The sequence below is a fragment of the Choloepus didactylus genome, chromosome 15 (assembly GCF_015220235.1).
Source record: "Choloepus didactylus isolate mChoDid1 chromosome 15, mChoDid1.pri, whole genome shotgun sequence".
Classification (NCBI taxonomy): Eukaryota; Metazoa; Chordata; class Mammalia; order Pilosa; family Megalonychidae; genus Choloepus; species Choloepus didactylus.
Genome location: NC_051321.1, coordinates 86,408,477 through 86,435,694, shown reverse-complemented (window position 1 = coordinate 86,435,694; position 27,218 = coordinate 86,408,477). Strand labels below are relative to the sequence as shown.

At 44.9% G+C, this 27,218-nt stretch overlaps 1 protein-coding gene across 1 annotated transcript in view; it reads left to right on the top strand.

Annotated features, from left to right (window-relative positions):
• Positions 1-6,170: 6,170 nt before the first annotated feature.
• The window catches only part of ALOX5 (arachidonate 5-lipoxygenase), a 66,682-nt gene continuing 45,634 nt past the window's right edge, over positions 6,171-27,218 (top strand). Inside the window, exons 1-3 of the mRNA XM_037804781.1 lie at positions 6,171-6,405; positions 12,489-12,687; positions 21,381-21,462. Coding sequence (XP_037660709.1) covers positions 6,256-6,405; positions 12,489-12,687; positions 21,381-21,462 — 431 coding nt within the window. The 5' untranslated portion in view covers positions 6,171-6,255. The remainder of the gene's footprint in view (positions 6,406-12,488; positions 12,688-21,380; positions 21,463-27,218) is intronic.

Below are 27,218 nucleotides of genomic sequence, written 5' to 3'. Positions count from 1 at the left end.
GTAGAATTTCTTTGCACAGAGTGCTAAAAATACATTAGTTCCCATTTTTCCACCCACGCCTCTCCACAAATGTGGGCATAAAACGTGCAAAAATGAGCAAAACAGACAAGATTTCACAGTGCTTGGATTCTAATGGAAAACACAGGCAATAAACAAGGAAACCCACAAAACAATGTCAGATAGTGATGACAGCAGTAAAGAAAATTCACACAGCTTAAAGGGAGTCAGGACAACCAGCTGCCCTTTTAGACAAGGGGGTTAGGATAGGTTTCTTTGAGAAGGAAACATCTGAGGAGAGGCCCACAATTGGATCCCTTGGAAAGAATTATTTATGCCATAATTGTCCAGTCAGGGCTTGTACATATAATCTATTATGATTATCTAATATTGGGATGACAATTGCCAGATGGATTTCAGCCCAAGTATGAGAATTTTTCTCCCTTCTGAAAAAATTAGGAATCCAGGTCACATTAATCACAAATATAGCAAGTATATTTTACTCATGCACATCATGAATCAAAAGATACCTTCATACATAGTTAAGAAGGTCCATGGGGAAAATATTCATTAACTTTGTCTTCCTAAGTAAAGTAGAGTATCTCAGTTAAGCCACAGATGTTAACCCTACCTGAGTCTTAGGATATCATAAGCCAGTGTAAAATAGTGTGGGGTGACCATCCCCCATTTATGTAACAGAGGGACCAACCTGTGAGTCTGGTTTTGTTCTGATCCTACAAGTGGGACAAGGAGGGTGGGACAGTCAACAAAAAATACCTGAACTGTGAGCCATAAAAAGCGAAAACCTGCATTTCATCATTTTCCTTTGAGGGGTATCCTTACATAGTTACAGGGACATTTTAAGACTTTGCCCTATTTTTCTCATTCTTTCTGGGATAAGACACAGGGTGACTAAACAAGCAATGGTCTGGAAGGTCCTGTTGACTCCATCCCAAGGGGACGTCTCCCAGGACTGGGAGCATCTTCTTTCCTGGGGCAGGAGTGGGGAAATTTCTTATTCTTCCTTTCTCTAAACCCCCATAGAACGAGCTCTCTTTAAAGTGCTTATTGGTAGAGAGTACTTAATTCATTTCAATCTACAAGTGGGCCAGGAGAAACTGAGATAGGCTGTAAATGTTTGTAATTGGCCAAAACAAACATGGTTCCAAATGACACTTTCTAGAGGAAAACGGCAACTCAGATGGATCTGCTTCTAGCAGCCAGGAGACCAGGGTTGTGCTGTCCTGCAGGAGGGGCACACTTTCCATGAAGTCATGTTTTGTGGACATCTATTCTGTGGACATCCCACAAGTTCCACACCATGAGTCAGAAGATCATGCGACTGGCTGGAGGGGAAGTCGGGGCTGCCTTCTTGAGCTTAGGCTACTGCTGCCTGTCTACTTCATCAACCACAAAAACCATGTTTTCCTAGCAACTTGCATGCCTTCTAGCAAGTTGCAGACATACCTAGGAATAATTTACAGCTTCTCTGTGCCTGGCACTGTGATAGGTGCTGGGGGTCAAAAGATGAACAAGATGCAGTCTCTGCATTGGAAACCTCAGGGTAATGTGGGGAAGACGAAGACAGAAGCAAATACCCATAAGACTGGTGGAAATGTGTCAAAATATGTGTATGCTGAGCCCTTGATCTTGGGGCTTGCTCTTATGAAGCTCATTACTGCAAAGCAGAGGCTAAACCTGCTTATAATAGATCAGAATAGATCTGAATAGACCTATGCCAAGACATTTAATAATCAGATTATCAAATGTTAAAGACAAAGAGAATCCTGAAAGCAGCAAGAGAAAAGTGATCCATCACATACAAAGGAAGCTTGATAAGACTATGTGCATATTTCTCAATAGAAACACGGAGGCAAGAAGGAAGTGGTGTGATATATTTAAGATACTGAAAGAGAAAAACCACTTAATAATCAGATTATCAAACATCAAAGACAAAGAGAGAATCCTGAAAGCAGCAAGAGAAAAGTGATCCATCACATACAAAGGAAGCTTGATAAGACTATGTGCGGGCTTCTCAGCAGAAACTATGGAGGCAAGAAGGAAGTGGGGTGATAGATTTAAGATACTGAAAGAGGAAAACCACCAACCAAGAATCCTATTTCCAGCAAAAGTCTCCTTCAAATATGAGGGAGAGCTTAAAATATTCTCTGACAAACAGACAATGACTGTGAACAAGATACCTGCTCTACAGGAAATACTAAAGGGAGCACTACAGATGGATGGGAAAAGACAGGAGTGAGAGGTTTGGAACACAATTTTGGGTGACGTAGCACAGCAATGTGGGTACACTGAACAAAGATGACTGTGAGTATAGTTGAAAGAGGAAGGTTAGGAGGTTGTGGGACACCAGAAGGAAGGAGGAAAGATAAAGACTGGGACTGTATAACTCACTGAAACCTAGAGTGCTCAACAATTGTGATAATATGTACAAATATGTTTTTACATGAGTGAGAACAAATGAATGTCAACCTTGCAAGGTGTTAAAAATGGGGATGTATTGGGTAAAAAAAAAATGAGTGCAAATTAGAGACTATAGTTAACAGAAAGATTGCATTATGCTTCCTTGAATGTAACAAAGGCAATATACCAAAGCTAAATGCCTATAAGAGGGGAATATAAGGGAGGAGTAAGGGACTCTTGGCATTGGTGATGTTGTCTGACTCTTTTATTCTATTTTATATTTGTTCTATTCTATATTTCCTTTTGTTTATTTTGCTGTCATTTTTTCTTTTTCTTTCTTTCCATTTTTTTTTTTTTTTTTTTTTTTTTTTTGTCTCTCTACCTTCTTTAATTCTTCCTCCTCCTTTGTGGAAGAAATGGAGATGTCCTTATATAGATAGTGATGATGGTGCTGAATGCATAAATACATGATTATACAGTGAGCCCATTTTACTAAGGATGGAATGTATGGTGGGTGAACAAACCTATCTTTTAAAAAAAACAGGATGATGAAGCAACCTAGAGGGCACTAGATAGAGTGAAATAAGTCAGAGACAAAAGGACAAATATTGTATGGTCTCAGTGATATGAACTAATTATAATATGTAAACTCATAGACATGAAATATAAGTTACCAGGATATAGAACGAGGCTAAAGAATGGGGAGTGGTTGCATATTATGAGCAGAATGTTCAACCTGGTTGAACTTAAGTGTTTGAAAATGGACAGAGATGACGGTAGCATATTATTGTGAGAATAACTAACAGTGCTGAACAATATGTGAAGGTGATGGAAAGGGTAACCTTAGAGTCATGTATGTCACCAGAAGGAAAGCTGGAGCTTAAAATATGGGAATTTATAAAACAGTGAATCTTGTGGAGGACAATGTCCATGATTAACTGTACAAATATTGGAAATCTCTTTCACGAAATAGAACAAATGTATGACACTACATTTAATAATAATAATAATAGAGGGGCCTATAGGGAAAAAATATACCTATTGCATAGTATGTACTACAGTTAGTAGTATTTAACACTTTCATCAACAGTAACAAATGTATTATACCAGTACCATGAGTCATTAACTGGGGGGAGAGGGTAGGAGTATGGGAGGATTTGAGTTTTCTTTTTTGTTTTTATTTCCTTTCTGGAATAATGGATGCACAGCTGTATGATGGGCAATTCACTGTGTGCTTTGGATGATTGTATGGTATGTGAACAATCTCAATAAGACTGAATTTTAAAAAATCACATTAAACAGCTGCAGTAAGAAAGAAAATGAATCAGATTCCATCAAAAACCAGTTTATGCTCTAGGATAATTAAATTCTCATGAAAACTCCATTTATTTAATGCCTTGCTCTCCTCTGGCTTATAAACTGTCTATTACATATAATTGGTATGAATATTTTCCTGAAACTCTATATTTAACAAATATCGTATTTCTTAATTCAAATACTTTGACTTAAATTCCCATTTCCAGGATTACAAATAAAAGTCACTATTAGGGAGAAGAATTTTTTTTCCTCCCAAGAATTAATGGTGTACAAGTTTTGGAGAGGATACACTAGATAGATGGATGGATAGATAGATAGATAGATAGATAGATAGATAGATAGATAGATAGATGGATAGATAGATAGACAGATAGATAGATAGATAGGTAGGTAGATAGATAGGCATGAACAAATGTTGTGGAAGCACAGAAGAGGAGTGACCAACTCTGCCTGGGAGAGCCAGGGAGGATATTGGGAGTCATGGAAGAAGCACCAATTGTGAAGTTTCTTGGAGGAGTTGATGAGGAGACAGAGAAGGAGGATGGACACACTCCAGGCTAAGGAAGGGAATGTGCCAAAGTTCTGTGGGGATGAGAAGATGTCATCTATGTGGGAAGGAGTACTGTGGCTGTGCCATGGCAAGGGTGGAGGAGGTGGATGAGGGCAAGCTCAGAGGGCAGGCTGGGTGAGACTGTGAGATGCCAATGCACAGAGTCGGGGCTTCACCCTGAAGACAAGTGAATCACAGATTCTCAAACCTCAAGCATCAAGGGTTTAGGAGAATGGGGGTGAGGAGAAGGAATGGAGGAGAAGAAAAGTCAATCAGTCAGGAATTCCAATCTCCTGCATCAGTTCACTTTATGCATCTCCACTTTTATCTGTTTCCTCAGAGGATTTCATTTGAAAAAGATTTGCTTTCCAGGTGTTAGAAAGTAATGATGAGAGAAGAACTCTGGAATGTGGCTGTTCTGGTTTGCTAATGCTGCCGTTATGCAAAACACCAGAAATGGATTGGCTTTTATAAAGGAGGTTTATTTGGTAACAGTTACAGTCTTAAGGCCATAAAGTGTCCATCAATAAAGGGTACCTTCAGTGGAGAAAGGCCATTGGCATCTGGAAAACCTCTGTTAGCTGGGAAGGCACGTGACTGGCGTCTGCTTGCTCCCAGGTTGCGTTTCAAAATGGTGTTCTCCAAAATGTTGCTCTTGGGGGGTTTTTTCCTCTCTTGGCTTCTCCGGAGCAAAGGTCTGCTTTCAACAGCCGTCTTCAAACTGTCTCTCACCTGCAGCTCCTCTCTCAGCTCCTGTGAGTTCTTCAAAGTGTCCCTCTTGGCTGTAGCAAGCTCACTCCTTCTGTCTGAGCTCATATGTGCTCTGATAAACTAATCAAGGCGCATACTGAATGGGCAGGGCCACACCTCCATGGAAATTATCCAATCAGAGTTATCACCTACAGTTGGGTGGGTCTCATCTCCATGGAAACACTCAAAGAATTACAATCTAATCAACACTAATACATCTGCCCCCACAAAATTACATCAAAGAATATGGCTTTTTCTGGGGGATATAATACATCCAAACTGGCACAGTGGCATAAGGAGTTTTGTGGATATTCTCCAAAGAGAAACAACCATAACTAGTGAAAAAAAATTTTAACATAAAAACATCAAAGTCTATGGAAATTACTCTAATGGCATACAACAAATGGGGAAACATTTTAAAAGAAAATCTCAAATTCAGTAAAAGCAGTGACCATCTGTGGCATTTAACTCAGTCACTTCCTCCCTTCCACACAGCTCAGCAAAACAGAAGCTCCACTCCTGGCAGGTAAGACCAAGACGACAGGGCTCCCTCCCCCCCCCCCCATGTCCATCCCAGGCTAGGACTATGGTTTCTCAATAGGAGGAGCAGAGCCTGGGAGAGACGCCAGTGCCCGCGCAAGGCTCACCTTCGGGAGCAGCTGGGATGCGGCCTCCTCCGGGAAGCCTTCCTGCCTCCCCAGGTGGGGTCCTCTCCCGCTCCAGACTCGCAGCCTGTTCCCGCTGTAACTTACCACGACACGGGTGACTGGCGGTGGCAGGGACTATGTTGAACTTTCTGGGGTCCCCAGAGCCCCCACCCAGCACCTTAGCAGGAGCCTGGCACTGCGGGAAGCTGAGGCAGGAAGGAAGAGTGAGGGTGGACGCAATGAGAGGCTGAGCTAATGAATGAATGAATGAATGAAAGCAATGGTCGCTGAAGTTACCCCAGACCCTGGCTGCTAGAACAGACTCCAAGCCGAGTAGCTGAGAAAAGGGTTGGGGGACCTCCCCACTCCGAGGGAAGGGCAAGGTCCTGGGGGCCCAGTGCAGCAAGAGGGCAGCGGGCGGGATGGGGCCGGGGCGGGGCCGGGCCCAGCCCGCGGCGGGAGGAAGCTGAGGGCGCGGGTCTCGGGCGGAGGTGGGGACGCGCGGACGCGCGCGCCGAGACTCCTGCGCTCCCCGCCCCAGTGCCCTGCCCCGCGGCGCTCGCTGCCGCCGCCATGCCCTCCTACACGGTCACCGTGGCCACCGGCAGCCAGTGGTTCGCCGGCACCGACGACTACATCTACCTGATCCTCGTGGGCTCCGCGGGCTGTAGCGAGAAGCACCTGCTGGACAAGCCCTTCTACAACGACTTCGAGCGCGGCGCGGTGAGGACGGCGTCTGGGGGGGCTCCGTCTGGGTGGCAAGGACCGGGCGGGACGCGTGCCCGGCCGGGGTCTTCCAGGGTGCAGTCGGTTCCGAGCCGCTCCCGTGGGGTGAGAGGAGAAGGCAGGTGGTATCCTGTCCATTTCACAGACTTCGGGAACCCCAGGCTCTGAGAAGCCCCTTACTGGACGAGCGGGGCTGTGGATTGCATTTCTTGTGCCTGGCTGCGTGGGGCTCCTTCCGCGGGTTGCAGGAGCAGGAGGGGGTGGAGGGTGGTTGGCGCTCTCCAAGCCCCGCTTGTCTTTGCGCAGCCCTCAGAGCGGCAGTGAGCTGTGCGCAGAGCGCAGTCTGAGCTAGACCACTAGGTCATTCTGTCCCCCTCTCCGGGCCTCGGTTTCTCCAACTGTAAAATGGCAGGGCTGGGTGCAGGCTAGACCACGCTTCCTGGGCGAGTCCCAGCCCAGCTGGTGGCTATCTGGGTACCCCCAGTCTCAGGAAAAGACCCCAGAGATATTGAGGACACAGGCAAAGTGAGGCCTTTGGGAAACCTGGAGGCTGTTACCCCCTCCCAGCAGTGTACTCCAGGGAACACTTCCAACCCAGGTATGAGGACCCAGTGGAGGAAGAGGAGGAAGGAGGGCTCCCACCCCTCCTGGAGACCTGGAGATGGCTGCCACCGGAGCTGTGGGAATTCAGGGGGCCAAGGCAGCCAACATTAACTGAGCACCTACTATGTGGTGGCAGCCTGTGTGGGGCCAGGCACTGGTGACCTCACTGGTGCCTGGCTCCTCACGCTGCCCTGGCTGGGAATTCCAGTCCCCCACCCACCCTGGCTTTCTCCCAAGCTGGCCGGTCATCTTCCTCACCCAGGGTCTGATGAAGCGTTCAGCCCCATGTCCAGTGCTCAGAAAGGGCTCAGTAATTGATAATTTACACACAAGTTTACCTGGTTCCAGCCACACTGTGGGCAACCCTGGGAATATCACCTCCCTTCCACATCCCAGCTCTTGAACTGGACAAAAAAGATTTTGACTTTGCAAAGCTCTCTTCTCACCAAGTTGTCTATAACTATGCTGAACAGTATGAAGTTGCTCGTATTTGATAATTTTTTTTCTTGCATTAAAACATTTGCAATTTCATATGGACCTAGTACTTCTTGGATAAAATTCGTGAAGTGTGCTTTAGGTTTGCAGAGCCTGAAATCAGGAATAGTCCACTGCTTTTCTGCATTCCAAACTCGGGTAGGCTTGATCCCTACCAAGGCACCTCCAGAACCTTGCTGTAACTCGGATGTGGCATTTAGCCAAGTTCAGCACCATCTTAATCTGTGTTGAGCTTTGTTCAAGGAGAGTTAATATAAGAATGACCTTCTAGTACGTTGGTTTCTCCATCAAGAAATTGGACTTTGAGGAGGGGTGCAGGGGTGGGTGGGTCATTCATTTTGGCTCACGATGCCCCTGACATTCCGAAGTGCCTTCTTGTATTTCAGTTACATCCTAGATTTGTAAGTGGCCGCAGTCAGCTGGCCCTCCTCACTCACGGGGGCTCAAGGCAGCAGACTGTGTGTGGCAATAAGGAAGAAAGCTGAAGCCTTAACTGGTTTCCCTCTTTGCTGTGCTGTCCCCACCCTGATAATTCATTCAGATGACTCAGGTGATTAGACACCTCAGGGAGAGGCCCAGAGGCAAATTTTAGGAGAGATTTGCATGTCATATTATCCATTTGGGTGAGATAGGCTGGCAAGTAAAGGCTCTTTGGAAAAAGAAAAAAAAAAAAAAACAGCTTTTGAGAAAGTTCCTGTTGATGCAAAATTACTCCACGCTTGCTCTTGCACAGATCAAAGCCACTTCCTTCTTCTCCAGTGGAGTCTAAGACAGTCTATCTCTTTTGGATAAAGGTGAATGAGAAACCTGAGAGGAGATCCTTGCTGAGAAAGACTGTCCTATTGTTCTCAGAAAAGTAGAAAGATTGATATTGTTAAAAGGAACAGTAATGATATTAAAGACTGTTTCTACCCATACAACCAATTCCGCCACTTTCTCGGTCAACATATCCATCCCCCAAGGCACGATTCAGTCCAATAACGGATGTGACTGATTTTTTTTTTTCTTGATAAACTGAGTGAAGAGTTCCTGATGATTGTCATCAGAGTTCTGCAGTGATGCAAGGCAGGGCTGGGAACCGGAGCCCTTCGTAAGTGAGATTTTCCTGTAAACTGTCAAACCTTCGTGGGCTCCCACCATCTTCTGGGAGAAGCCCCAACCATGGGCCCAAAAGGCCTCATTCCCTGAGGCTTGCCCAAGTTAGGCAAATTTGGTAAGTTGATGTGTTTCTTTCACTCTGTAAATTTAAAGTAATTCAAGTCGAATGGGATGAAATCAAAGATGTCTGGAAAATTTTGGTTGGCCCATTTTCATTCCTTGAAAAGGGCAATAGGGTGAGATATAAGATATTATCCTTGAATATATTTGGTAAATCTAAACAAACTCTTATCATCCTATATACTTCCTACATGTTTTCGATGAATATTCTTTTTAGAATACGTTCGTGAAGAATACATCCTAGAATACCTCCAACTCAGGAATAAGAATATATCAGTGGAGAATAAACATTTCCTTCTTGTGACCCTCGTTCTCTCTCACTACCCCATGGACTTCGCTACATTCGGGCCCCCTCTTCCTCCCTTTCTTCCTTCTTCTATCCCCTGTTCCTCAGAATCCCCCAAAGCCCCCCATTTCTACACCCCCTTCTCTTCTGCCCTGACTTCTCCCTTCCACTCCGTCTTCCAGTCTCCACCCGCTCCCCCAGTTCCCTGCATCGGGAATGCCCTGCCATCCCCCCTCCTCTCCACTCACCTCCCCACTGAAACCTTGCCACCCCCACGGGCTGCCTTTCAGGAAGCTTTTCCCTGTCTTTCCACCCACACCCCACGTCGCCCCTCACTGCCCATTAAGGGTGGGACACCGGGCGCTCTGGTCCCCAGCTTCCGCGCTATGCAGCCACACGGACCAGGACGAGAACTCAGGGAGATCAGGGCTGTGGGAACCCAGGGGGTCCCACGTGAACTCACTGGCCCCTCTGTGACATGGGATGGACGTCCCCCCAGCAGTCCCATGTGGAGTATGCATTGCTGGGCAGGGGCTGTTTGCTGTGGGGGCCACAGGAGCCCTGCCTACCTCCCTAAGACCTTATTTTGCTCTTTGACCCACGTGGCCCCCATAGGGCCCTGGAAGCCTTTCTCGGCCCCCTGTGGCTCTTCCAGCAGTTGCTCCCTTTGGATGCTGTTGCCACAGCCAGAGACTGTCCCCAGGGCTTCCTGGGCAGGGGCCAGGCTGAGCCCTGCAGGCCTTTGTTAGCCTCCTGTCCCACCCAGGCCTGAGGCCAGTGCCCGCAGTGCCCCCTGCACTGGCCAGAGACGGGCCTTGCCCCCCTCCCCCAACTGAAGACCCCATCAAGAGGCATACTGTCCAGTGATGCCTTCCCAGGCAAAATTCAGGGGCCCTCCACCAAGCTCCAGCAGGAATGGGGAGGGCGTCGGGCAAGGTGGTCAGGGCTCCTGGAGGGTCCCCGTCTCCTCTGGCCTCACTGCCGGTGTGCTGAAGCCAGCTGCTGTCTTCCTCCTGGGTCACCACCCTTGGCCCTCCCTCTGAGCATCACCCCAGGCCCAAGTGCCTCCTCGGTGCTCCTCTCCCTTCCGCTTTTGGTCCCAGGTGCAGGCCCCCCCCCCCCGCAGCCTGTCCCCCTCAGAACTTCCCGGGGGGCTGCTGCTTTAGAACTGTCCTCCTCTCCCCACTGCCCACACCTGGGGCCCCTCCCGCCCCTCTGAGCCACTTCCTCCAGAGCAGCCCCCACCCCCAGGTCAGCCCTCCCCACGCGCTCCCTTCCCTGCGCTCCACCACCCCAAAATGCCTCCCATTCTCCCCCTGTCCTCAGGGCCCTTCTCTGCCCTCCTGTGTTTGGGAGCCAGGGGGGTTGAGCTCGCGGGTTCCCATCTACTTGCGGCTCTCTGGTTTGGTGCATGGAGTTGTGGACAGAGCCTGCCAGGCCAGGGCTGCAGACAGTGCGGGGCCTGGCTCCCCGCAACCCCCAGTGAACGGGAAGGGATTCTGAGTGCAGCCGCCAGCCTGTGCCTCGGGGGAGGGGGCCAGGCCCCCAGGCCTTCCGCCATTCAGATGTCTCAAAGGCCCTGCAAGCTCTGCAGCATCTCCCCTGAGAGATGAAGAAACAGCCTCCGAGGAGGCAGCACAGCCAGTCACTTCGGAGCTGGGGCGTGAATTCAGAGTCCCCTGATGTCAGAGGCCCTGCCCCTACACCAAGGCAGCCCCCGCTGCAGCCCTGGGCTCGCAGACCCTCCCCGGGACCCCTGCGGTGTGGCAGGCAGATGGCCCACCCGTGCTCCTGTCCTCGCCCTTACTGGCTGTGGCTGCACTCTGGGGGGGCTGGGGGCTCTGCAAATGTTGCCTTGGACAGCGACAGGTTGGGGACTGGGGTCAGGGGTCCTGCCGGCCCCCATTCTGCTCCTCCCTTCAGAACCTGCCTGCCCTGCCCTTGGCCCCACTGCCTCCTCAGCCCGGGGTCCCCACAGATTTCCAGACTCCCCCTTGCCCAAGACCATGCAGGACGCAGGACTGGGGGCTCCAAGCCATGTCGTGGGGCCCCCTGCCAGCCCCTCCTTCCTCGGGTCAGCATGGGGCAGGGGGCTTCTTTCTCTGTGGTGGCCGGGCCTTGGCGAGGGCATCCTGCAGGGCTGTGACTCTCTGAGTGGGATCGGGAAGGGTGGCCTCAGCCCGGGGGCCTGGCCCCTCTGTCCTCAGAGCCGGCTCCTAACCGGGGCCAGGACGGGACGGCAGGGCCCAGGGAGGAGCTCCAGCCTCCGCGAGCACCAAGCACGCCAGTGGCTCTGAGGTTGGCTGGACACACCCGAGTTCCCGTTCCCCTCGAGGAAGCCCTCCTGGGGGTCGTGGGATGGGAATGGGCACGCACTGGACTACTTCTTAACTTGCAACACCGCTGTGACAAATGCATACAGTGTGTTGGCTTGAACAATGGGAATTTATTAGCTCACAGTTTTAAGCCTAGAAAAAGTCCAAAATTGAGGTATCAGCAAAGGCCCTGCTTTCTCCCAAGGTCTGTGGCGTTCTGGGGCTGGCTGCTGGTGATCTTTGGGTTCCTCGGCTTGTCTCCCTGCCTCCCGTCACCTGGCAACGTCCTCTGCCGTCTCTTCCAGGTTCCCACTGACCTCTGGCTCCTGGCTCCTCCTGTGGCTTCCTCTGACTGGTCTGAATTTCTTCTGCTTACAAAGGACTTCAGTAACCCAGACTGAGACCCACCCTCATTCAGTGGGGCCACACCTTAACTAAAATAGCATCTTCAAGAGGCCCTCCTTACAACAGGTTCCCTCCCGTGGGAATGCAGATTAAGATGAAGAACATGTCTACACTGGGGTACATATTCACCCTGCCACAGACCACTTGTTCGCTGCCTCCTTCACTGTCACATTGAGAACTCTAGAAAAAGGTTCGAGGACTGGGGAAATCTGGCTGGGAAAGGGCCTTGGAGGTCTTCATGTTAGGGATCCCCAAACCCGGTGGCCATCAGAACTGCCTGCTGCAATGCTGGAGCCCCTTGTCCTCCCTGCCCACCTAGATGCCAGGGAGCTGCCAAAGCTGCCTGCCCACCTCCCAGGGACCCAACGGTGCTGCCCCCACCTGGGTGGTACCTTCTAGCACCAAGGCAAGCCGTGAAGGACTGCCCGTGTGTGTGCAAGCCAGTCTGCGCCCTCCAGGCTGGCAGGGTAGAAAGTCCAGCAGCCGCTGCGGCCGTGACGAGGTGTGGGCAGCTGCAGGGACCCTCAGCCAGCAAGGCCTGGCAGAGGGTGGGCGGGCACTTGCCAGGAGGCTCTGCCTTCCCCAGCTGAGCCCTGTGCGGGCAGCTCAGAGGCCCCCCAGCAGGGCTTCCCCTCCTCACTGCTTTCCCTGGCTTCTGCCACCTGGCTGTCATCCCCAGGACCCAGCCTAAGCCTGGCCAGCAGCAGGCACCCCACACACGCCTCGGCCCAGGTGCATTTGCCTTTTCTTCTCCGCAGGTTGATTCCTATGATGTGACAGTGGATGAAGAGCTGGGCGAGATCCACCTGGTCAAAATCGAGAAGCGCAAGTACTGGCTCCATGACGACTGGTACCTGAAGTACATCACGCTGAAGACACCCTGCGGGGATTACATTGAGTTCCCCTGCTACCGCTGGATCACGGGCGAGGGCGAGATTGTCCTGAGGGACGGGCGAGGTGAGGCTCAGGCTTTGGCACCCCTGGGCTTCTGTCCTGCACCTGCTCTGTGCCTCTATACACCTGCGGGAGGCGAGGGGAGCTTCCCTGGGATATTGAGGGGCCCCAGGCTCAGCGGGGAAGAGAGTGGTCCAAGGCCTCAAGGCCAGCCACGTCTGCCCCCTGAGCCACAGTCCTGCAGGGAGAGGATAGGGACCCCTTCTTTGTCAGAGGGTAATGAGAACCCTTAGTGCAGATACCCTGTGGGACATATGACTGGATGGGCCAGTTCTGTTGGCAAGGTTGTGGCATCACCCGGGTAATTGAAATGGCTTTCTCCAGGCTCCACGGCGATCACCAAGCCCAGACCTCCCTCTGCCCTCACTCCAGGGCACCCCCCTCAGGCCAGGGAGGGGAAGGGGTTGGCCAGGGGTGCGCCGAGTGCCTGCTCAGGGGGCCACATGGTCACCAGTTGTTAAACCAGAATCCGCATGTATTGCTGAAAGGATTTAGACAAGCCCCCTAAATGTGCCGACCCCAATCCTGCATTTGCCTGAGAGGCCGTTCTTCATAAAGAAACACGCAGCTTGTCTGGTTTGTTTGTATCAGCAGCACAGATGTCAGGGGTCAGTAAGGTGTCCCCTCGCTGAACGGCGCCCGTGCACACCAGCCTCTCAGCCTGCGTGAGTCAAAGTCGTGCCTCGACAAAACACATCCCACTCCCAGTCAGGGCCCGCAGTTTGCTCGCAGTCTAAACCTAGAATAAGTCTCCAAATGCCGAGCATCTGCTATCATAGTAAAAGGGAGGGCAGCTACCTGTACTTAATTGACAACATATTTCCGATCACCGGCTTGTTTGTTCTTCACAGAAGTGTGATGAGGTAGATTAAGCAAGATGAATGAGGAAAACTTCCTTCTCTATCTCCCTAAACAACCAGGCCACATCCCATTGCTCCTGATATGTACTTTGAATTAAGAAACCAAATTCCAGTTGCATTTCTGAGCTGCATGACTGCAGCTAAACAGATCCTTGTTCCCTTACCCCATGATAGGATAAAGGTCACCAAGTTCACTTTGTCTTGTGGTGGCAGAAGGGGGTAGGTTGTTGAAAGGGCTCGTCTGCCTTTCTAGTGGTAGGAAAACCCTAGCTCTGAGTCTCACTTCTGCCCCCCACACACATAGAGTCCTCTTTCCCATAGACTCTTGTGGCACTTCCCAGCAAGCAACAGGTAGCAACTCAAATTAGGATGACTTGAGGAAGGTAATGTAATAAAGGGACTATTTTAAAATGTGGGGGGCAGTCTGTAAGGAAAAGGGAACCGCAAGCCATTGCCACCACTCCTCCTGATGGGGTGGGAGTGGGAGGGTAAGAATGTCAGATTCCGGAAGGAGAGTGTCATGGAGAAGGAGCTCCTTTGGGAGGAGCTGTGGCTGCAGCAGCCATGCAGACATGGTCTGACCTCACTCTCCCCACACCTTCCAGTCTCCACTCAGGGTCCCTGTTGGCTCAGCCCAGTGGGAAGCCCATTGGTTCATTCTGCTCCAGTCACCTTCAGGGACAGGACTGAGTGAGAAGGGTGGCATCCAGAGGGCATCGTTTTAGTTTCCCAGGCTGCTTAAGCAAATACCATGAAATGGGTCCGGTTAAACAATGGGAATTTATTCGCTCACGGTTTTGAGACCTGGAAAATATCCAAATCCAGGCATCATCAGGGTGATGCTTTCTCCCCAAAGACTGTGGTGATCTGGGACTGGCTGCCAGTGATTCTGGGCTCCTCTGTCACATGGCAAGGCACATGGCAGCTTCTCCTGGTCTTTCCATCTCTTCTAGATTTATTGCAGCTTCTTGCTTCCTCTGGCTTTCTCTCTGTGTCTGAATTTCATTCTGCTTATAAGGACTCCAGTAATGGGATTAAGATTTAGGAACATGTATTTCTGGGGCATGCACAGCTTCACACCACAGCAGCATCTGGAAGCTAACCAGCATGTTCCACTCTTCTATGGCTGTGTATCAGTCTTATTGGCTTTAAACAACCATTTTATTTTGCTCATGAGTCTGTGGGTCAGGAATTTGGGAATGGCTCAGCTGGCCAGTTCATCTCTGATCCATGTGGCATCAGCTCAGGCAGCCGGAGCTGGAGGATTTGCTGCTATGACAGCTTCCTATCTCACATATCTAGCCCCTCAGTGCTCCTTGGCCTCTTTCTTTCCACATGGCATCTCATTCTTTAAGGCTTCTCCATGTAGCTTGGGTGTCCCAACAGCATGCTAGTCTCTGGGTAACTGTATTTCAAGAGACAAAAAGTGGACGCTGCCTCTCTCTTAAGGCCTAAGCCTGGAAACCAGCACAGTGTAAATTCCATCCTAAAATCACAGAGGCCAGCCAGACTCAAGGGGAAGGGACATAGGCCCCACCTCTTGCTGGGAAGAGTGTAAAAAAATGTGTGGCCGTCTTTAATCCATAGCATGGCACACCATCTGCTCCTTTGGACAACGTGAAATGAGGGGTCCCAGCCCACAAGCAATTATATTACTCACCACATGGCAAAACACTTTTTAAAAAATCTTTTTACTTATTCATTTATTATTTTTGAGTCCATAACTATTTTTCTTAATTAGAGAAGTTGTGGTTTTACAGAACAATAATGCATGAAATAGAGGGTTCCCATTTACCACCCTATTATTCACAACTTGCATTGATGTGGGACATTTGTTATACTGATGATAGCACATTTTTATAATTGTACTATTAACTGTAGTCCATGTTTAACTTAGGATTCACTGTTTGTGTCATGCAGTTTCATGGATTTTTAAAAATAGCTTTATTCTAGTAACAAATATACAGCCTAAAATTTCCCCCTTTTAACCAACTCACACATATAATTCAGTGCTCTTAATTACAACTACAATGAGCTAGCACCATCACCATCCATTACCAAAACTTTCCCAATGTCCCCAATAGAAAATCTGCCCATTTTAAGCCTTAACTCCCTTTACCCTGGCCCTGCCCCTCCTCTGGTAATCTATATTCTTGATTTTGATTTTATGAGTTTGCTTATTCTAATTATTTTGTATCAGTGGGATCATACAAAATTTATCCTTTTGTGCCCGGTTCATTTCACTCAACATGGTATCTTCAAGGCTTATCAATGTTGTCACATATATCAGAACATCATTCCTTTATACAGCTGAATAATATTCCATTGTACTATAGTGTACCATATTTTGTTTATCCATTTGTTGGTTGATGGACATCTGGGCTGTTTCCAACTTTTGGCAATTGTGAATAGTGCCTCTGTTAACATTGGTGTGCAATTATCTGTTCAAGTTCCTGCTTTCAATTCTTTGGGGTTTGAGCCTAGAAGTGGAATTGCTGAGTCATATGGTGATTCTATACTCAACTTTCTGAGAAATTGCCAGACTGTCTTCCACAGTGGCTGCACCATTTTACATTGCCAGTAGTAAAGGATGAGTGTTTCTGTTTCTCCACATCTCCTCCCAAACTTACAGTTTTCCATTTTTTTAATAGCAGCCATTCTAGTGGGTGTGAAATGGGATCTCATTGTGGTTTTGATTTGCATTTCCCTGATGGCCAGTGATGTTGAGAATCTTTTCCTTGTGCCTTGTGGCCATTTGTATAACTTTTATGGAGAAATATCTATTCAAGTCTTTTGCCTATTTTTTAATTTTTTTTTATTGGTCTTTTTGTTGTTGAGTTGAAGAATTTCTTTTGTATGCTGGATATTAAACCCTTATTTGATATATGTGGTTTCAAATATTTTCTCCCATTCTGTGGGTTGCCCTTTTACTTTCATGATAAAGTCTTTTGAGGAACAAACATTTTTAATTTTGATGAGGCCCCATTTATCTATTTTTCCTTTTGTTGCTTGTGCCTTGGGTGTAAAGTCTCAGAAACCATTGCCTAATACAAGGTTCTGAAGATGCTTCCCTGTATTTTCTTCTAGGAGTTTGATATTTCTGGCTCTTATATACAGATTTTTGTCCCTTTTTTGAGTTGATTTTTGTATATGATATGAGGCAGGGATCTACCTACCTGGAGATCCAGCTTTCCTGGCACCATTTGTTGGAGAGACTATTCTTTGCCAATTGAGTCTTCTCTTCCCTATTTTCAAAAATCAGTTGGCCATAAATGTGAGGGCTGATTTCCGAGCTCTCAGTTCAGTTCCATTGGTCTATATGTCTGTCCTTGTGCCAGTATCATTCTATTTTGATTACTGTGGCTTTGCAATATGTTTTAAGATCAAGAAGTGTGAGTCCTCCAACTTCTTTCTTGTTTTTCAAGATGGCTTTGGCTATTCGGGGCTCCTTAACCCTCCATAGTAATTTGATGATTGGCTTTTCCATTTCTGTAATGTAGGTTGTTGGAATTTTGATTGAGATTGCATTGAATCTATAAACCACTTTGGGTAGCATTGATATTGTAATCATATTTAGTCTTCCAGTCCATGAACATGGAATGTCTTTCCATTTATTTAAGTCATCTTTGAGTCCTTTTAGCAATGTTTTATAGTTTTCTGTGTACAAGTCCTTTATATCCTTGGTTAAATTTATTCTTAGGTATTTGATTCTTTTTAATTGCTATTGTAAATGGAATTTTTTTCTTGATTTCTTCTTCCAATTATCTATTACTAGTATACAGAAACGCTGTGATTTTTGGGTGTTGATCTTGTACCTTTTTATTTTTAAAAAAATTTGCAAAACCATTGTGAAAACAATGCAAAATCCATACAGAGAACTCCAACCAACATACTTTCCACCCAGATTTCCAGACCCACCAATTTGAAAATTTTTCCACATCTGCCATATCATTCTATCTATCATTTACCTATGTTTTTTGAATGTTTAAGAGTAGGTTGTATACATGATGCTTCTTGAATGAATAATACTCACATGTATATTTCCTAAGAACAAAGCTATTCACTTATGTAACTACCTTTAGTTTAGTTATCAAGTTAAGGAAGTTAGCATTGATATGAAGGTTTCACTCTATATTCCAATTTTTTTTCACATATCTCAATAATGTCCTTTTAGGCCTTTTCTTCTCCATTATCAAATACTGTTCAGGATCAAGTATTGTATTTAATTGTCATTGTCTCTTTAGTTGATCTTTGTTGTTAAATTTATACAACATAAATTTTCTTATCTCAGCCACCCAACCATATTATTCAGGGAGATTAATCACATTCACAATGCTGTGCTACCTTCACCACCATCCAGTCTTATAATCCCAAACGGAAACCCTACCCCAAGTATGCATTAAGCTCCAGTCCTCCTCCACCCCTGCCTCTGAGAACCTGTACTCTACTTTCCATCTCTATGAGTTTGCATATTATAGCTCTTTTGTGTAAATGGAATCATACGATATCTGTCCCTTTGTGTTTGACTTATTCCATTCAACATGATGTCTTCAAGATTCATCCATGTTGTGGCATATATCAAAACTTCCTTACTTTTTAAGTCTGAGTAATATTCCATTGTATGTATGTACCACATTTTGTTTATCCATTCATCTGCTGCTAGACATTTGAGTTGCTTCTACCTTTTGGCTCCCGTGAATAATGCCACTATGAACAATTGTGTATAAATGTCTGTCAGAGCTCTTGTTTTTAACTCTTTTTGGTATATAGCTAGAGGTGGGATTGCCAGATCATGTGGTGGTTCTATGTTCAGATTATTTTCAGGAACTGCCAAACTATTTTCCACAGTGACTATACCATTTTAGATTCGCATCAACAGTGTATGAGGGTTCTCTGTTTCTCTGCTTTCTCACCAGACCTTGTTATTTTCAATTTTTTTAAATAGTAGCCATCCTAGTAGGTGTAAAGTAGTATCTCATTGTAGTTTTGATTTGCATCTTCCTAATGGCTAATGATGTTGAACATCTATCCATGTGCTTTTTGACTATTTCTGTATCTTCTCTGGAGAAATGTCTATTCAAATCTTTTGCCCATGTTTATATTGGTTTGTCTTCTTGTTGTTGAGTTGTAGGAGTTCTTTATATGTTCTGGATATTAAAACCTTATCAGATGTATGGTTTCCAAATATTTTCTCCTGTTTTGTTGGTTTGTCTTTTCACTTTCTTTATATTGTCTTTATATGCACAAAAGTCTTAATTTTGATGAAGTTCAGTTTGTCTATTTTTTGTTGCTTATGAATTTGATGTAAAGTCCAAGAATCCATTGCCTACTACAAGGTCCTGAAAATATTTCCCTATGCTTTATTCTAAGAGTTTTATAGTTTTAGTTCTTATATTTAGGTTGTTGATCCATTTGGAGTTAGTTTTTGTATATGGTGTGAGGTAGGGGCCCACTTTCATTCTTTTGCATGTGCGTGTCCAGTTTTCCCCACACCATTTGTTGAAGAAACTATGTTCCCAATTGAGTGGTCTTTGCCTCATTGTCAAAAATAAATTGGCCACATAGAACTGTATGAAACAAAGAGCAAACCCTAATGTAAACAGTGGGCTAAAGTTAATAGCATAATTATAATAATATTGTTTCATCAATTGTAACAAAGTTACCACACTAATGCAAAATGTTAGTAACAAGGAATACTGTGTGTAGAGGGTGGTATATGGGAACTCTGTACTTTCTGGATGATTTTTCTGTAAACTTACAACTGCTCTAACTTAAAAAAAAAAAACAATTGGCCATAGACATGTGGGCTTACACTGTAACCTCTTAAATCTAAAACTTCACCACTGTGCATTTAGTTGTGGCAAATCACTGTGGTTCTAGCCATCTGAAGCATCTATGTGCAGGACATCCAGTTTCGCTAGGACACTCCATATCAGTCATAGGGAATATGCTTCTCAGAACTCTGCTAGGCTTTGTTTTCCTCCATGGCCTTGGAATTTCCACCAATCATCAGAGAAGAGTGTCCCAACAGCCTCAAGCCAGTAGAAGCAGAGCCATTAGCTTTTAAAATGAGGCGAGTCTCAATTCTGCATGTCCTGGCTTATTCACGCCAGCGTGGCTGAAGAGACATTATGCCCCAGAGCCACGGTGCCCCAGGGAAAGGCTGGGAGGAGAGAGGATGGGTGTAGAGAGCTTACAACAGGGCTTCCTACAGTAATGTGAGCTGATATTAATTAACTAGTTAATTAATCAATTCCTGGCTTGCCTTCGGTGTTCTCAAGTAGGACGCTTGCCTTAAGTCCTCAAGCCAGTTACCTTAGTAGGTGGATTCACATGCCCAGAGTTAAAGACAGAGGTGTCCCATTGACTTTCCTCTTTGGACCCCAGTTCCCATGTCTACGGGCAGGAACTGTCCCTATCCAGGAGGAGCTGTGGACCAGAGCAGCTCCCAGTGAGTTCTGAGAACTCTTGGTTCCTGATCTACGAGGAGGTTGAGAGTAGGTGTTTAGAAACTTTCATAGCAACCTGAGGGAATGACGTGATGACTGTTGTATCTGATAATAAAAAACAGGGCTTGTATTTTTTAAACATCTTTGTCTTAATTTTATTTTTCTGGTCATTAATTTTCATCATAGTTTACAAAAATATTGGTGTGTGTTGGAATGGAAGTTTTAAAACCCCAGTCTTTCACCACGTTTTGCTGGAGAAGCACAACTGTAGTTTCTCTTCTGAGGAGACCCTGTGGGCTCCTCCTTGGGGCTTGACTTGACTTTAGATGACTGTATAAGGAGGAACCAAGATAGGGCCCCTTCTGTTCTAAAGATCTTGAGAAGCCAGCCCTGCCCTTAGCCATCCGCTCCAGCGGTGAAATGAGAGACGGCAGAAGGACGAGCTCAGAGATGAGGCACCTCTGAAGCCCCAAGCCATTATGATAAAAGCCATTATGATAAAAGCCTTGTTGCCATTTTGTCAGTGCTCACTGCAAGCCAGGCAATTCGTGGAGCCTCTCGCTGCATTCTCTCATTCAATCCCCATCTCAACTCAACCCTGAGACACATTGTCCCCATATAAGAAAAACAGACAACTTGCGTGCGGTTCCTTGGCTTTAATTGACAGAGCCCAGGTCCAAACCCTGTCGCATTTCTTCTCAAGTCCGCACTTGGGGTGTCCACTATCTGTTTTAGAATTGAGCCCCTTTTTCAGTCCTATCTGTGGGCTCCACTGGACAGTGTCGGTGCCTGTACCTTGGGTTTTAAGTCACAGATTTCTCCATCAAGCAACCAAATGATTTAGGGACGTGAGAGCTGTATGTCTCACCATTCAGGCAATGCTAAAGCCCGTGGCCAGCTGCAGAGGCAGTTCTGGAGGGGCAGAGTGGATGGTGTTTAGAACCTGCACCTGTGAAAGAGGCAGAGAACCATCACCCCACGGACCCATAAAGCCAGATGAGAACCAAGCCTGGCTCACACATCTGGCCGTTGTTCTGTCGGCACTGACGGGCAGGGGCCCTGAGTTCACCGAGTGAGCTGACGGGAGGATGAGGGTATTGGACTTGCCTTTGGAAAAGGATTGTCTAAGAGCTTGGGATTTGAATCTTGAGTTGAAAATCCACTAGTTAGGTATGTGCCCTTGGACAAAGTTCAAGGGCAAAATTATTCAAACCTCCCCAAGCCTCAGTTTTCTTGGTATAGAGTGGGGAAGAATGTTTTGAGGCTCAAATGAGAAAATGCAAGGAAAGCTCTCAGCATGGGGGCAGAAGGTTTGAGGGGCACTGAAATATTGCATATTGTTAGTGTTCTTCCTTAGGCTTTTCTCATACTTGTCTTTTCATTACAGCAAAGCTGGCCAGAGATGACCAAATCCACATTCTCAAGCAGCACAGACGTACAGAACTGGAAACACGGCAGAAACAGTATCGGTGAGTTGCAACTTCAAACAAAGTGTCCCTGGGGCTATGGTTTCTTCTGTCTCTGGTACATGGTATGAAATAAATGCTGCACACATCTTATGGCCCATCTGTGCTAGCAAGTCTCCAAGGCACCAGCTCCCTGGGTGACTTCTCACACCCCAAGCTTCTCCTTACCTACCACTCCAGGCAGAGATGGTGAGGAGGGTTACAGGAAAAACCGGATCAACCATGCTGGCATTTGCCTTAATACGTCCCAACTCCCTTTATAGGGAGTGCCCCTTACTTTTTAGGTCTTCTTTTAATAATGCCTTTATAAAAGTAATGCGTGGTCGGCAACAAAATTGACAAATCTTTAGCTAGACTGATCAAGAAAAAGGAGCTAAGACTCAACTTGCTAAAATTAGGAATGAAAGAGGGGACATCAGTGCCAACCTCAGAGGAATTGCAATGAATAAAAGGGAATGCTGTGAACAGCTTTATGGCCACTAATTAGATACCTTAGATGAAATGGACCAATTTCTAAAAAGACACAAGCTACAAAAGTGACTGAAGAAGAAACAGACTATCTGAGTAGACCAATCACAAGATATTCAATTAGGAATTTAAAAACTACCCAGATAGGTGGACAGAAAGATGGATGGATTGATAGATGGATAGATAGAAGGATACAGTAAATGTAGCAAAATGTTGAAATTGGTAGCTCTGAGCATCTGGGCTGGGGATGGGTAAGAATGTTGGAGTTCTCTGTACAGAAGCTGTATTGTTTTGCAACTCTCCCATAAGTTTGAAATTATTTCAAAAAAAAGTTTAAAAAATCTACCCACAAAGAAGAGCCCAGCTCAAGGTGGCTTCACTACCAAATTTTACCAAACGTAGAAAGAAGTAGTATCATTCCTGCATAAACTTTCCAAAAAATGTAAGAGGAGGAAACACTTCCTAACTCTTGTTATGGGTCACTGGTAACAAAACCAAAGACATCAAAGAAAATAAGTCTGTAGACTAATATCCCTTATAAATATAGATGTAAAATCCTCAATAAAAATCTAAAAAATTGATTCTAGCCATATATGAAAAGAATTATACCACAGAGTCAAGTGGGATATATCCCAGGAATGCAAATCCAACCAAAAATAAATTAATGTAATGTACCGTATAAATAGAATAGAAGGCAAAAACTACACATTCATCTCAATAGACGCACAAAAAAGCATTTGACAAAATCTAACACCATTTCATGGTTGAAAAAAAAAAACACTCAAATTAGGAATAGAAGGGAATTTGCCCAAAGTGATAAAGGGCATCTACAAAAAACTCACAGCTAACTTCATTCTTAATTGTGAAAGATTGAAAGCTTTCCCCTTAAAATCAGGAGTAAGATAGGATGCCTGATCCTGGAACCTCTATTCAATCTTGTACTAGAGGTTCTAACCAGGGCAATTAGGCAAAAAAAAGAAGTAAAAGTAATCCAAATTGTAAAATAAGTAAAACTAACTCCATTTTCAAATGACACAATCTTGTATATGGAAAGTCCTAAAGAATTCATTAAAAATGAATAAAGCTAATAAATGAATCAGGAATGTGGCAATATCATTATACAAAAATCAGTTGTTTTTCTACACACTAGCAAAAAACAATCTGAAAATGAAATTAAGAAAACAATACTATTTACAATAGCATGAGAAATAAAAGGACTGAAATACTGAATAATAAATTTAACAAAAGAAGTCCAGGATTTGTACATGAAAACTACAGAACATTATTGAGAGAAATTAAATAAGATCTAAATAAATTGAAGGACATCTCGTGTTCATGGATAGGAAGACGTAATATAGTTAAGTTGGTGTTTTAGTTTCCTGAGCTGCTTAAGCAAATACTATGAAATGGGTCAGCTTAAACAATGGGAATTTATTTGCTCATGGTTTTGAGGCTGGGAAAATGTCCAAATCAAAGCTTCAAGGTGCTGTTTTCTTCCTGAAGACTGTAGTGTTCTGGGCTGCTGCCACCAGTGATCCTGGGTTCCTCTGTCACATGGCAAGGCACATGGTGGCATTTCCTCGTCTCTCCCTTATCTTCTGGGTTCTGTTTCAGCTTCTTGCTTCCTGTGTTTTCTCTCTTGTCTGAATTCCATCCTTCTATAAAGGGCTCCAGTAATTAGATTAAGACCCATCCTGATGGACATGGGCCACACCTTAACTGAAGAAACCTCAACGAAAGTTCCTACTTAGAATGGGTCCACACCCACAGGAATGGATTAACTTTAAGAACATGTTTTTCTGCAGTGCATACAGCTTCAAACCACCACATTTGGCAATACTCTCCAAACAGATGTACAGATTTAACACCATCCCTATCAAGATCCCAGGGGCTTTGTTTGCAGATATTGACAAACTGACCCTACAATTCACATGGACATGCAGAGTACCCAGAATAAGCAAAGCATTCTTGAAAAACAAGAGCTAAGTTGGAGGACTCACAATTCCTGATATCAAAACTTACTACACAGCTGCAGTAATCAAGACAGTGTGGTCTTGGCATAAGATAGACATATAGGTCAATGGAATAGAATTGAGAATCCATAAATAAGCCCTGATATTTATAGTCAATTACTGTTCAACAAAAGTTCCAAGACAACTCAATGAGAAAAGTACAGTCTTTTCAACAAATGGTGCTGGGACAAATGGATATTCACATGCAAAAGACTAAAATTGAATCCCTACCTCACACCACACACAAAAGTTACTCAAAATAGGTCGTAGACCTAAATGTAAGAGCTAAAATTATAAAACTCTTAAAAGAAAACATTGGAGTAAATATTCATGGCCTTGGATTAGACAGTAATTTCCTAGAGATGACACCAAAAGCACAAGCAATAAAAGAAAAACTTATAAAATAGATTTAATCAAAATTAAAAACTTTTGTTCTTCAAATATCATCATCAATAAAGTAAAAAGACAATCCATAGAATGATAGAAAATACTTGCAAATCTATATCTGTTAAGGAACTTGTATCCAGACCATATAAAGAATTCTTACAGCTGCATAATATAAAAACACAAATAACTCAATTTTAAAATTAGCAAAGGCTTTGAATAGATACTTCTCCAAAGAAGATGTACGAATGGCCAAATAGTGCATGAAAAGATGCACAACATCATTAGTCATTAGGGAAATGCAAATCAAAACCACGGTGAGATACTGCTTCATATCCACTAGGATGGCTATAATATTTAGAAAAAAAAAAACAGATAATAACAAGTGTTGGTGAGGATTTGGAGAAATTGGAACTCTTGTATTTTGTTGGTGGGAATGTAAAATGATGCAACCACTCTGGAAAACAGTTTGGCAGTTCCAAAAAATGTTAAACATAGAGTCACTGTCTTAGTTTGCCGGAGTTGCTATCAAAAATACCAAATAATGGGTTGGCTTAACAACAGGAAATTATTGGCCCATGGTTTTAGAAGCCAGAAGGACAAAATCAACATATCAGCAAAGCTTGCTTTATCCCCAAAATTTATAGCACTCCGGTGCTGGCTGCTGGCAATCCTGGAGTTCCTTGGCTTGAATCCTGACTCCCCATCACGTGGCAATGTCCTCTCCTTTCTCTTCTGGGTTCCCCCTGACTTCTGGTTTCTGGCTCCTTCCTGTGGCTTTTGCTTTATAAAGTCTCCAGTAATGGATTAAACCCAAACTCATTCAGTTGGGCCACACCTTAACTAAAATTAAAACCTCCAAAAGGTCCTACTTACAATGGGTTCACTCCCATAGGGAAGTGGATTCAGTTTAGGAATGTTGTTGTTGGAGTACAGAATTAAACCTATCAGAGTTATGACCCAGCAATTCCATGCCCAAGAGTAGTGAAACGTATGTCCATGCAAAACCTTGTACACAAATGTTCATAGCTGCATTATTCATAATAGTCAAATAGTAGAAACAACCCAAATGCCTATTAATCGATAAATGTGGTGTATCCATACGATGGAATATTATCTGGCCATGAAAAGAAATGAAGTCCCGACACATGCTACAACATACATGAGCCTCAGAAACTTTACACTAAATGAAAGAAGCCAGTTACAAAACACCATGTGGTATATGATTCCATTTATATGAAATTGGATTCCATTTATATGAGCAGGCAAATCCATAGAGACAGATTATTATAGATTAGTGGTTGCCTAGGGCTGGGGAACAGGGGTAGTGAATGGGAAGTGACTGCTAATGGTTACAAGTTTCCTTTTTGGGGTGAAAATATTACAAAATAGGATTATGGTGATGGTTGCATAACTCTATACCAAAAACCATTGAATTGTATACTTTTCAGGGGTGAATTTTAGGGTATGTAGATTATATCTCATAAATCAATTTTAAAAATAATCACAATCCATGATCTGGAAACTGGTAGCCCAGGACCACATGCAGGTGTTTTAGGGGAGCATTGTGGAATTTTGAGGAAGCATTTTGCCCATTTTCTCCCATTTTCCCTAGTCCCCGCCTGCCCCTTGTCTTGTGTCAAGCTTCACGCATTGCGTTTCCCGCTTTGGCCCCTGAGACGTGTGAGTGCGTGATCCCTTCCAGAGGAAAGGCAGGGAAGGAACCATCCCACACAGCATAGCGGCCTGGGCTCCATCGTTACAGTTTCTTCCGCAGAGTAAGCTTATTTCAAGGAACGCGGAGTATGTCCATAGTTTTGCTTTATAAATTCGACAAAGCTAAAGAAGGGCAAAGATGCACATCATGTAGGAAACAGAGAAACTTAGAGGCAGAAGATTATCCACAACTCATCCATTTTAACTTTTACTTATTTGGAATTATACTGTGTATGTAACTTTGCATTCTGCCCCCCAACCCCTTAGCAATAGAGAAGAATAAGTTCCCTGTGTTTTTAAAATATCATCTTAAATATTGTCTTAGTTTTCATATATACAAGTGCACATCATTTACTTAATAAACACCCAATCTTCACTGGACAGTTACGATACTTCTCATTGTATATCATTATGAACAATGAGAAAACGTTTGTGTATGAAACTTTTTATGCATTATTGAGTATTTCCTTAGGATTTATGCTTAGAAGTGAAATTACTAAATCAAATAGTCTAATTTGTTGATCCATATTGACAAATTTCTCTCCCAAAACATTTAACCAGTTTTTGCCAGTAGTGTATAGTTATCTTCTTTACCAAACACTTGTCATAGGTGGATGGTACCGTTTGTTTTAACTTTTCTAATTTATAAAGATGGCTCTCATCCCCCACTCTTAGTTCCTTATAAGCCCCCCACCCTCAGCTCTTTATACCATCCCCCTCTGCTGTCAGAATTTTGAGAAATCTCCTGCTTTGACGTCTGATTGCCCCAGCATCAACATTTATCTTTAGTTCCATCGTCATTTCCACCAAAACAGAAACAAGAAGCTAGAAAAGGACCCACACAGACCCAAGTAAATAAGGAAACTTGACCTCCTGCCAATGAGTGGGGAAAGAGCAGTCGCCTCATAAATAGTGCAGGGGCTATCGGGCGCCCACTGGGATGGAGGATGGCAGAGGGGCAGGTGGGGGGAACAGGGAGATGGAGAGAAGTCTCCTACCTCATGTCATGCAGAAAACGCGGTTTAGGGTTGATTCCACTTAAGTGTTAATGATGAAACTTTTAGAATATAGCAAATTACTCTTCACAGCCTCAGGGGAAACAGATTTCTTAAACAAGACTCAAAGCACATTAATGGTAAAGGAAAAGACTGAGAAGTTCAACTACCTGGAAAGGAAGCA